The sequence below is a fragment of the Triticum dicoccoides genome, chromosome 2B (genome assembly GCF_002162155.2).
Source record: "Triticum dicoccoides isolate Atlit2015 ecotype Zavitan chromosome 2B, WEW_v2.0, whole genome shotgun sequence".
Classification (NCBI taxonomy): Eukaryota; Viridiplantae; Streptophyta; class Magnoliopsida; order Poales; family Poaceae; genus Triticum; species Triticum dicoccoides.
The window spans coordinates 627599049-627611156 of record NC_041383.1 but is presented as its reverse complement, the minus strand read 5'-3'; the positions used below and the strand labels follow the sequence as shown (position 1 = coordinate 627611156).

General features: G+C 42.8%; 1 protein-coding gene across 1 annotated transcript; it reads right to left on the bottom strand.

Annotated features, from left to right (window-relative positions):
- Positions 1 to 3263: 3263 nt before the first annotated feature.
- On the bottom strand, positions 3264 to 4216 carry LOC119368145. The gene has a single exon (XM_037633479.1). It carries the CDS (start codon positions 4097 to 4099, stop codon positions 3782 to 3784), a length of 318 nt encoding a protein of 105 aa, XP_037489376.1. The 5' UTR covers positions 4100 to 4216; the 3' UTR covers positions 3264 to 3781.
- Positions 4217 to 12108: the final 7892 nt, after the last annotated feature.

Genomic DNA, 12108 nt, shown 5'->3' with positions numbered 1-12108 from the left:
CTTATATAATACTTTTCATGTTCCACATGATCTTATGTTTTATACACAGTACAGTTGTTTGCTTAACCGAATTGAACAGTGACTAATCATATTCTTGTCTAATTTGTAGATGTCAGAACCAAATGAAGACATCGCCAATCAAGAATCTGAGAGCTTAGCGGTGGTCACAGAGGGAGAGCAGAATGAGAATAATGGGCAGCAACCGGATGCATCGGAGAATGCTAAGAAGGAAGTGGTGATGCCCAAGAAAAGGAAAGAGATGGAACCAAGATCAGAGGTCTGGGATAGTTTCACCAAGATCGTAGAGGGAGATGTTTTGAAGAGGGGCAAGTGCAACTACTGTAAACGTGAGCTTAAATGTGAAACAAAAATCAATGGTACATCTGCCCTAAATTCTCATTTAAAGATATGCAAGAAGAATCCTAATAGGAACAAAGATGATAAGCAGCCTACTTTGCAAGCTACACGAAATGAAGGGGATGGTAGCAAGTGTACACTTACTGCTTGGAGGTTTGATCCTGAAATGCTTAGGAAAGCTTTTGCTGAAATGATTATTACAGATGAGCTCCCTTTTGCATTTTCTGAGAAAGAAGGGTTTAGAAAGTTTATGTCCAAGGCATGCCCACGTTTCAATGTGCCGTCTAGGAGAACAACTACTAGGGAAGTTGTTAGCATGTTCAATGTGCAGAAACAGAAGCTGAAAAAAATCTTTAAGGAATCATGCGAAAGAGTATGCCTCACCACTGACACATGGACTTCTGCCCAGAAGCAGAACTATATGTGTGTTACAGCACATTTCATTGATGGTGACTGGAAGCTACAAAAGAAGATAATTGGGTTTTTCTTAGTGAAGGGACATAGGGGGGAGGACATTGGGAAGGACTTGGAGAGATGCTTAGTAGATTGGGGGCTTGATAAAGTTTTCACAATAACTGTTGACAATGCTTCTGCTAATGACGGTGCTATAAATTATATCAGGAGGGTTATGAATAAAGCCAAAAGTAGTATTGCTGAAGGGAAGTATTTTCACATGAGATGTGCTGCGCATATTATAAACTTGGTGGTTACTGATGGACTAAAGGAAATCGACCTTTCAGTGGCACGTGTGCGAGCTGCTGTAAAGTTTGTGAAGAACTCCCCTGCTAGAATTACAAGGTTTAAGAAATGTGTTGAACTAGAGAAAGTTAAAAGTAAAGCCTTTTTGTCATTGGATGTGCCTACTAGATGGAACTCAATATACCTTATGTTGAGAGCTGCAGCAACGTATGAGCAAGTTTTTTATAGGTATGCTGATGAGGACCCGTACTATGCACTTGATTTAAATGGTGAGAAAGGTCCGGGAGTTCCAGAAGCCGCAGATTGGGATAATGCAAGAAAGATGACAGAATTTTTGGAACACTTCTACAAGCTTACTGTCCGTGTTTCCGCGTCGCTACACTGTACAGCTCACATATTTTTTCATGAGATAGCCGATGTTATCATCTTGTTGCGGCAATGGTGTGAAAGCGAAGATTCTTTGCGTAAGGACATGGCTAAGAGGATGATAGCTAAGTACAATAAATATTGGGGGGATCATAAAAGCTTCAACATCCTTATTTTTATTGCGGTTTCTCTTGATCCAAGGTACAAGTTGTCAAATTACATAAACATAGCTATTCTGGAGATGTTTGGTGAGACCCAAGGGCAGGTAGTTTGGACTGAAATAAGTAAGACGCTTCACGAGTTATTTGAAGAATATGGAAAGATATATGCTCCAAGTGATAAAGTGCAGCCGTCCAATGTAGCAAACCTGAAGCCCGTGGCACAAGTTTAATGAAGTCCTTGATTGCTCAAAAGATGAGGACGAGCACTTTTGGAATTACTGCTAGTAAATCTGAACTTGAGAAGTACCTTTCCGAGGAGAATGAAGAAGATGGCAGCAAGTTTGACATTCGTGAGTGGTGGAAGGTCAATTCTTCTAGATTTCCAGTATTGTCACATTTGGCCCTTGATGTTTTAGCAATTCCTATATCTACGGTTGCATTGGAGTCGGCCTTCAGCACTGGTGGTCGTATTTTAGATCCATTCAGGAGCTCCTTAACTCCATTTATGGTCCAAGCACTTGTCTGCACACAAGATTGGTTGAGGGGATCTATTGCTGTAAATGACGAAGAGGACACTGCAGAATTAACTAAGCTAGAGGAAGGTAAGTCAATAATTTACTTGAGTTATTTTTGTTAGACTTCTCCTATGTCACTCATGAATTAAATATCATTTACTCATATTTTCAGCATTGCTTGAAGAAATAAATGGGCTCAATATTTCGAAGAACAACTCCAATAAGGATAATTCGGTCATCATGGATGATCGTACTTCCTAAACATGGTGCGGTTTCTTGATAACTTTACTACCTATTAGTTACAGCCTATCAGGTTCAAAAATATACATCTTTTTCATGCAGTTGCTATTGAGGTATGCTAATAAATTTATTGTACAAAATCCTCAGATGTTTGCATCCCGCAAGGTTGCCGTATGGAGCCATGGAAGTAGTACTGCAGATCTGAGATCTTGAAGCCTTGCTCCTGTGATGAAGTCCCATTTATTCATGTTTCTGTCACCAGTCAGCTATTTGATAGCCTTTTGTTTGATTTCCCTCCACTTGTGTGTGAGAAAATAAGAATTATGCTATTTGCTTTTGCTGCTACATAAGTGAGACTATTTGATATATTTACGTACGTGAGACTTTATTCACTATCCATTTATATATATAGCAAAGTTGTGTCTTTCATTACAGCCAACGATGTGACATTTTAACTATCATATATTCATATTTTCTGTTAAGGTTGCTAGCTCTTGTGATTATTATTTGTATATTTTGTGCAATGCAAATAGCTACTCATATAAGTGGTGGCTCTGATTGGTGCACGTACTTCGGTTTTCCGGTTAACCGAATAAACCGAACCGATATATTTAGGTTAATATGGTTCGGTTGCTAATTTTTGTTTGATTATTTCGGTTGCCATTTCTCTAAAACCGAAATTATAAAAAACCGAATAAACCGAACCATAATAACCATATTAACCGAACGCTCAGCCCTACGTATTGATGCGTTATCCATAGATTTCCGTGAGAATATTCCCTCCGAAAGCTAAGCTACAATTAGTAGCAAACACTTCCCAATAAAAAGGCATATCCGTCATACTATCTCTTTCCCTTTTCCAACAGAAGCAGGCGCTCAAATATCAAATAATTCGATTAAGACAGCAAAGAAAAGTCGACAATGGTACCGGTAAAAGGATCCCACGGAGCAATACACTGTTCATAATAATGCCCAGACACGGCTCTGCAAGATATCAACAAGCCAACAAAGTAACATTCAGCAACTTATTTGACGTGCAATGAGCTATTTAGCTTAAACCGCTATCGATTAAGTCGAAGCTGAGATAAGTACCACATGAAATGCTCCGAACTTGATGCACATTTGGAGCGTAGAAATCTAATCAGGAGGAACTTGTTCCGAATTTCTGATAACCAAACAGACATGCTCTGACTGGCTCCTATGCAGTTCATCACAACCCCCGCTGTTTTCTTTTCTTTTGGAAGAACACCACACGAATACTTACACCCGCGAAGAAAAATGAAAACTACTTGCGTCATCCGCATGACATGTACATGTACATTTATCCGAAAATACGTGGATTAAATAAAGCCTTTTTACCACTCAAAGGGGCGCACAAGGGCGCCAGGAAGTGGCAAAAGGGATCCTCCGTATGCCACCGGGGCGCCGAGAAGTGGCGCGTCGTCATGCCCGCCTGGGCGAGCAGGCGTTGCGGGCCGGCGCGAACCTGGCCGTGAAGTCCGGCTCGTGGAGCTCCAGGCTGCTGTCGTCGAAGTTCTGCGCGTAGCTCAGCGGGTCGTAGTTGAGCCCGCCGGCGCCGAGGATGGAGCGGCCGTGCCGCGCCCTCCGCCGCGCCAGGAAAAGGTGCCGGAGCCGGTGCCACAGCGCCGCCAGGCCGAAGCGGCCCCAGCAGGACGCCATCGGCGCCCGGCGGCCCGCGTCCGCCTCGCACTCCTCCTCCTCCTCCTCCATCGCCGGCAGCCTCCCTGGCGAGGCCCACATGGCAGGCAGCCTCTCGCCGACCAGCAGAGTGGGAGAGAGAGAGAAGCGGGAGGGAGGAGGAGTGCTGGAGTGAGCTGTGTGTTGATGGTTGGTTGGATTGGCCGACTTGGTAGCTGAGGCGGACGGCCCGGGAAGGGAGGATTGGGGGTGGGGTCGTGGGATGCGATGTCGACGGCCGCGATGGGTGGGAGGTGGCGCGACAGGTGCGTGGCGAGGCGCGTTCCCTTCCGTTCGGCTTGCAGTTTGGCACATTCCATCGTAGTGCCAGCGCTCTTCTCGTGGGGGGTCACCGTCCTTTTCAGATTCGGAATGCGAGCGACGTGTTTTCTGCTGCCGTGTGCAAACTTACTGTAATAGGGTCAGTTTCTGTTTGGATTTAATGTATTACGTGGCGTGATGCGTTTTCTGGCCGTACAGTTGCTGAGCAACGTTGCACTGCTAGCCGACTTGGGACTTTAAGACCTTGCCATTTGGATCAATAAATTTGGCGACAGATGGAGCCCTTGATAAATGGCAATTGGCAAATGGTTTGTACAGCTTGTGCAAGTTTTGAGGTGCAATAGGTGGAGCAAGTTCAACCAAGATCATTACAAAGTTGCTTGCAAACAAGTTGCAAACCATCATACTTAATCTTGTGCACATGAATACATTCACCAATGTCACCAATCTGGAGAAAAACTTGGCCGTCCTAAAGCTGGATTTTTTTTTAAACTTTTGATATGATTGAACATAACACAATTTAAGAGCTCCTAATCGCAAAATCTGCTAGCACATAAGATTTTGGGCCTAGATGCAAATGATTTTTTCCTCTGCTTTTTCCTATGTCCTTCTGAATGGTCTGCCTAGCAATCAATTCTTATGTAGAAGGGGGTGTCAGACGAGGAGATCCACTCTTCCCACTTCTCTTTGTGCTAGCAACTGATTTATTGCAATAAATTCTCAATGAAGCTATGGCAAATGGGTTGATCCAAGTCCCATCAACTTCCTCTCTTGTCCCAACTTCCCTGTAATACAATATGTTGATGACTATGCCTACTTGCTCCAACCAGCTAAATTAAATTAGAAACCTGCTTATGCATTTATCTGCTTACACTACTCTGAGAGTCAAGTATGACAAATCTGTTTTGGTCCCCATAAACACTTCCTTACAACAGATGCGGGTTAGGCACATGCTCTTGGTTGCAAGTTGGGAAGTCTCCCTTTTACTTATTTGGGGTTCCTTTTGTATTTGTCCGTGTGGGAGATATGCTCTAGAGGTAATCATGTATGATATTTTCTATGTGTTTATGAATAAAGATAGTCCTTGGACATTATCAATGATGTGTATCAGCAAGTATGTGACTTGTTTGTGGGACTATGCATTGTATGATGACAGTCCTAAAAGGTCCCTAGTCGAAAGGGTTGTGTGTATGCGCAACTGACTATACTAGCATATAACACAGTGGATGACTTGGTCTCACTGGCCATGGAGCATTGGATGCTAGCCGGATAATATGGACTTGAAAGGATTTGGTTGGATTCGACATAGTCGGATCTGAATCCAGATAAGGTCCGAGTCGGACAGATCCGACTATGAGACGCAACAATACGTCATTTGTGAGTCTCTAGTACAACATACGTTCTATGTCCTAAGACCTGAGCTGGCGCATGTACTCGGGATGGTGATAGATATGCTTTGGGCCGACCAAACGCTACTCCGTAACTGGGTAGTTGGGTAGTTATAAAGGTGGGTTTCGGGTTTATCCAGACCCATGTTGTGAGACAGGTCGAGCAAGATGGGATTTGCCCCTCCAATCAGGAGAGATATACTCTGGACCCCTCGTGTGATCCGACCAAGATAAGTATGGCCATGCGACAAGGATTATAAGATAATCCGGTTAGTGGTCGGCATCACTGGAACGATAAAGAGGTCGGGCAAGCACAAGGATGACAGACTCGCCTTGAACCCGACAACATATATATCATGTGGCAAAGGGAACGAAAGTGTGACAAGTTGTACAGGTTCGCCAACCGGCTTCATTGTCTACTTGGTAGTCGGCACGCCTTGCTAAAGGCCGCTACCAACCGAATAGGTCAAAGGTGATCCGATCTGTGACCAAGCCAACTTGAAGCTAAGGGGTCACGCGCTTAAGGGAAGGAATCTGTGAGGCCGGATCCGACTCCAGGTGTGATCCTACTCAGACTCGGATCCATGCCGAACAGAATTTGGGCTTCAGAATCCATGCGAGGCCCAAGTGTTGAGCCCGCGACGGATGCCTATATAGAGCGCAAATGCGGCACACTCATTTTTTTGATCGCTTCGGCGCCGTCACTAGGGCTTTGCATGTGTTGCAACTAGACACCTCCACTCATTGTCGGCTATGCGATCGGACCTAGCAGTCCGCTGCATGGTGTTCCTCCTGCACGCGCGGATACCTTTAGAGGTGGTGCACTTGTGCCACTCCGGCGAACCTGTACGTGGGATCCGACGATCGACTGATCGAGGGAGATCGAGGAGGAGGCGACTCCGGAGACGCGCTGCTCCAACTCTACTTCCGCTGCACGGCACTGCGCGTCTAGTGGTAACGATCCATGATTCATCTATCGTAGCATGTTCCTGGATGTTCTACGGGTAGGAAATTTTAATTTGCAGTCGATGCACCCTATCGTAGAACCCAATAGTACAAGCCCGAAATTGAGGATTTTCACCAATAATGCAAAGATTTTAAAGGATACTAGTTGGCTGCTCGACTCTAATATCCTATGGAGACATACTTACCTTGGTTAAGTCGGTTTTTTATAGCCTGCCCATCTTCTTCATGTGTACACTCACACTCCTAGCTGGTGTAATTGTTAACTTAAACAAATACCTCAGACATTTCTTCTAGAGAAAATATGGTATGGAAGATGGAGGGACTGCTCTCATAGCTTGGGACAAAGTTTGTCAACACAAGAACACAGGAGGTTTGGGAGTTCCTAACCTAGCTAAGCATAACAAGTGTCTACTTATGAAAAACCTTGATAAATTCTTCAACATAGCTGATATCCTCAAGTTTAAGTTCGTTTGAGAATCCTACTACACAAACAGACTTGATCTTGATAGAGCTACAAGTTCATTTTGGTGGAAAAGCATCTTAAGCATTTTTCACAAGTGAAGGTTGGCAGAGGAGATACATCGATGCTTTGGCTAGATAATTTGTCTAATGAGGCTTTGAAAGATAGGTTTCCAGAGCTATTTTCTTTCTGCTTACATGAGAACATCTACATAAAGGATGCTTGGGTTGCCTCTAATTTCATAGAGATTTTACACACACCACTTTCAAAAACCAAGGATACAAATAGTACCAGGAATTTTGTATGACAATTAAGCAATCGCACTTCTCAACGGCTGCTGACAGATGGATATACCCCTAGAAACATAATGTTTTCTCCTCCATGCAGCTATATAAGTGGTCACATAGGCAAGATAGTGGTCATCACATTTTAAAAAATATCTAGAAAGTGCAGCTATGTTCATATACAAAATTTTCTTCTGGCTGTAACTACTTGACAGAGTGAACACAAGAAAGTTGCTATAGAGGAACTTTTTCCCCTTCAATCCTATCTATGTGAGCTATGCAACTTGCACACTGATGAAACTGCCTTGCATATTTTCTGGGACTGCTCTTTTGTAATTGAATACTCGGACTCCATAAGCAGCAATAGAAGAGAGGGATCTTTGCACTAGATGAAATTATCCTACTTCTAGATTCCATGCCACATGACTTTGGAATGGACATCATCATCATGGGCTGTTGGCACATTTGGATTCAGAGAATTCAAAAATCTTTAAAACTCAGAACCACTCTTTACAAGTTGGAAATTTTTGCTTAGGAATGATCTTCAGCGGATTAAGTCCAGGGTCAAGATCCAACATCAATGGCGCTTCATAGAGTGGATTGACTCACATCTAGTCTAATTTTTTAGAATGGATTTTTCGAGAATTAGAGTAGGCTAATTTTTGTTGCTTTTCTTTTATTAGAGTGTTTGTACATAATTTATTTGATTAATGAAACAAAATCTTTGAACGATTGTTCTATGGATTTCAGTTCAAAAATGAATAAATAGGTGGAGCAAGAGTTGATGACTTAAAGAACCTATGACTTCATCACTTCAAAGGGTTTCCATAGTAACTTTGGATGATCAGAATCCTTAAGGTTTCTTAGGATTAACTCCTGCAATTTTTTTCTAAGTATTCTTTATACTATATTCCATGGGAAATTTAGTATATGCTCAAGTCTTGAAAATAATTATTCATTTTTCCTGTGATACAATCAAGTGAATAAAAAACATGTAGGATTCAAATGAACTTGACATTGAATTCATTTTTTCCTATTCCCACATTTGGAATCCGACAAATCAAAAAAGCCCTAATGTAACTTTAATTTTTGCCATGGATAGTTTTGCTTCAGTTTATGTGATCTCATATATTATGTTCCTTAATAGATCAACAAAGTCGAGTTGTTTGCTAAAGAAAATAAAATCTGTAGACTAATTATTGAAAACAAAGAGTGAGTGCATGCCTGAGTCTATGGATGACACATTGCATACAAGTTGAGTAAGTGCGCACTAGGCCCGCAACCCTATGATCTACTCCTGCAAAGTGAAACCTACCTTTGCCGCCACCAAGCCCGATTCCTCCTTTCCCCTCACTGCCTTGGTACATTCCACTAGACAAAGCATTGATGTCTACTACACAACCTTCTTCTTGTAGACGTTGTTGGGCCTCCAAGTGCAGAGGTTTGTAGGACAGTAGCAAATTTCCCTCAAGTGGATGACCTAAGGTTTATCAATCCGTGGGAGGCATAGGATGAAGATGGTCTCTCTCAAACAACCCTGCAACCAAATAACAAAGAGTCTCTTGTGTCCCCAACACACCCAATACAATGGTAAATTGTATAGGTGCACTAGTTCGGCAAAGAGATGGTGATACAAGTGCAATATGTATGGTAGATATAGGTTTTTGTAATCTGAAATTATAAAAACAGCAAGGTAACTAATGATAAAAGTGAGCGAAAACGGTATTGCAATGCTAGGAAGCAAGGCCTAAGGTTCATACTTTCACTAGTGCAAGTTCTCTCAACAATAATAACATAATTGGATCATATAACTATCCCTCAACATGCAACAAATAGTCACTCCAAAGTCACTAATAGCGGAGAACAAACGAAGAGATTATTGTAGGGTACGAAACCACCTCAAAGTTATCCTTTCTGATCGATCTATTCAAGAGTCCGTAGTAAAATAACACGAATCTATTCTTTCATTTCGATCTATCATAGAGTTCTTACTAGAATAACACCTTAAGACACAAATCAACCAAAACCCTAATGTCACCTAGATACTCCAATGTCACCTCAAGTATCCATGGGCATGATTATACGATATGCATCACACAATCTCAGATTCATCTATTCAACCAACACAAAGTACTTCAAAGAGTGCCCAAAAGTTTCTACCGAAGAGTCAAGACGAAAACGTGTGCCAACCCCTATGCATAAGTTCACGAGGTCACGGAACCCGCAAGTTGATCACAAAACATACATCAAGTGGATCACGTGAATATCCCATTGTCACCATAGATAAGCACATGCAATACATACATCAAGTGTTCTCAAATCCTTAAAGACTTAATCCGATAAGATAGCTTCAAAGGGAAAACTCAATCCATTACAAGAGAGTAGAGGGGGAGAAACATCATAAGATCCAACTATAATAGCAAAGCTCGCGATACATCAAGATCGTGTCATATCAAGAACACGAGAGAGAGAGAGAGAGAGAGAGAGAGAGAGAGAGAGATCAAACACATAGCTACTGGTACATGCCCTCAACCCCGAGGGTGAACTACTCCCTCCTCGTCATGGAGAGCGCAGGGATGATGAAGATGGCCACCGGTGAGGGATCCCCCCTCCGAAAGGGTGCCGAAACAGGGTCCCGATTGGTTTTTGGTGGCTATAGAGGCTTGCAGCGGCGGAACTCCCGATCTATTGCTCGTGGATGTCTTTGGTGTATATGAGTATATATAGGCGAAAGAAGTCGGTCAGGAGAGCCACGAGGGGCCCACGAGGGTGGGGGCGCGCCCAGGGGGTAGGGCGCGCCCTGGACCCTCGTGGCCGCCTCGTTGCTTCCCTGACGTCCACGCCAAGTCTCCTGAATTGCGTTTGTTCCAAAAATAACTCTCCCAAAGGTTTCATTCCGTTTGGACTCGGTTTGATATTCCTTTTCTGCGGAACACTGAAATAGGCAAACAACAACAATTTGGGCTGGGCCTCCGGTTAATAGTTAGTCCCAAAAATTATATAAAAGTGTATAGTAAAGCCCATAAAGATCCAAAACAGGTAATATAGTATCATGGAACAATGAAAAATTATAGATACGTTGGAGATGTATCAAGCATGTAGGATTGCCCTGATCTTGGCACTCTTTGCCAATGTAGTCGCCTAACAATACACATTCGTCCTTTGTTTAACCCCCCGCAATATCTCTCTTTCGTTGCAGTGACGATGATGGCATAGGATCCTACCGACGACACGGCATGAGGGTCAATGCTAACATGTCCATGGAGATGGTGAGCATGCCCAGCCATGAGATGACCTTCACAAACTACACCGACATCTCCCCCACCGACATCTTCTACTTCCCCAATCATGAGTCTTGCTAGATCATATCTCTCCTCAATCTATCGAGGATGTGGCGGGGTGCTACTTCTTGAGATTGTGTTGGTTTATCCCTTGAAGAGGAAAGGGTGATGCAGCAAAGTAGAGATAAGTATTTCCCTCAGTTAAGAACCAAGGTATCAATCCAGTAGGAGGAACACATAAGTCTCCAATGATAGCACCTACACAAAGAAACAAATACTTGCACCCAACGCGATAAAGGGGTTGTCAATCCCTTCACGGTTACTGGCAAGGATGAGATCTGATAGTGATAGATATAAAATATAAGTAAAAGTACAAAATAAGATAAAAGTAAATAAATTGCAGCAAGGTATTTTTGTGTTTTTGGTTTTGTAGATCTGAAAATAATATGATAAAAGATAGACCCTGGGGCCATAGTTTTCACTGGCGGCTTCTCTCTTGAAAGAAAGCATACAATGGGTAAACAAATTACTATTGAGAAATTTATGGAAAAGCGAATAATTATGTAGATATCCAAGGCAATGATCATGTATATAGGCATCACGTCCGAGACAAGTAGACCGACTCCTGCCTGCATCTACTACTATTACTCCACACATTGACCGCTATCCAACGTGCATCTAGTGTATTAAGTTGACAAGAACAGAGTAACACCTTAAGCAAGATGACATGATGTAGAGGGATAGATCCAATTAATATGAATAAACCCCATCTTTTTATCCTTAATGGCAACAATACAAATACGTGTCATGTCCCCTTCTGTCACTGGAATTGAGCACCGCAAGATTGAACCCATCATAAAGCACCTCTCCCATTGCAAGAAAATCAATCTAGTTGGCCAAACAAAATCAATAGATCAGAGAGAAATACAAAGATATTAATCATGCATAAAAGAGTTTAAAGAAGACTCACATAATATTCATAGAGAATTTGAACATAGACCACAATTCATCGGATCTCAACAAACACAACGCAAAAGAAGATTACATCAAATTGATCTCCAAGAACATCGAGGAGAACATTGTATTGAAGATCAAAGAGAGAGAAGAAGCCATCTAGATACTAGCTATGGAGCCATAGGTCCTTGGTAAACTACTCACACATCATCGGAAGGGCAACAAGGTTGATGTAGAAGCCCCCCGTGATCGAATCCCCCTCTGGCGGAGTGCCAGAAAAGGTCCCAAGATGGGATCTCATGAGAACAGAAGCTTGCGGCGGAGGAAAAGTATTTTTTGGTGTGACTTGGGGTCTTCGGGGAATATTTGGGTATTTATAGAAGACGAATTAGGGCTAGAGGAGCCACAGGGGGCCACAAGCATGGGAGCGCCCCCCTGGGGCGCGCCCCCTGAGCTT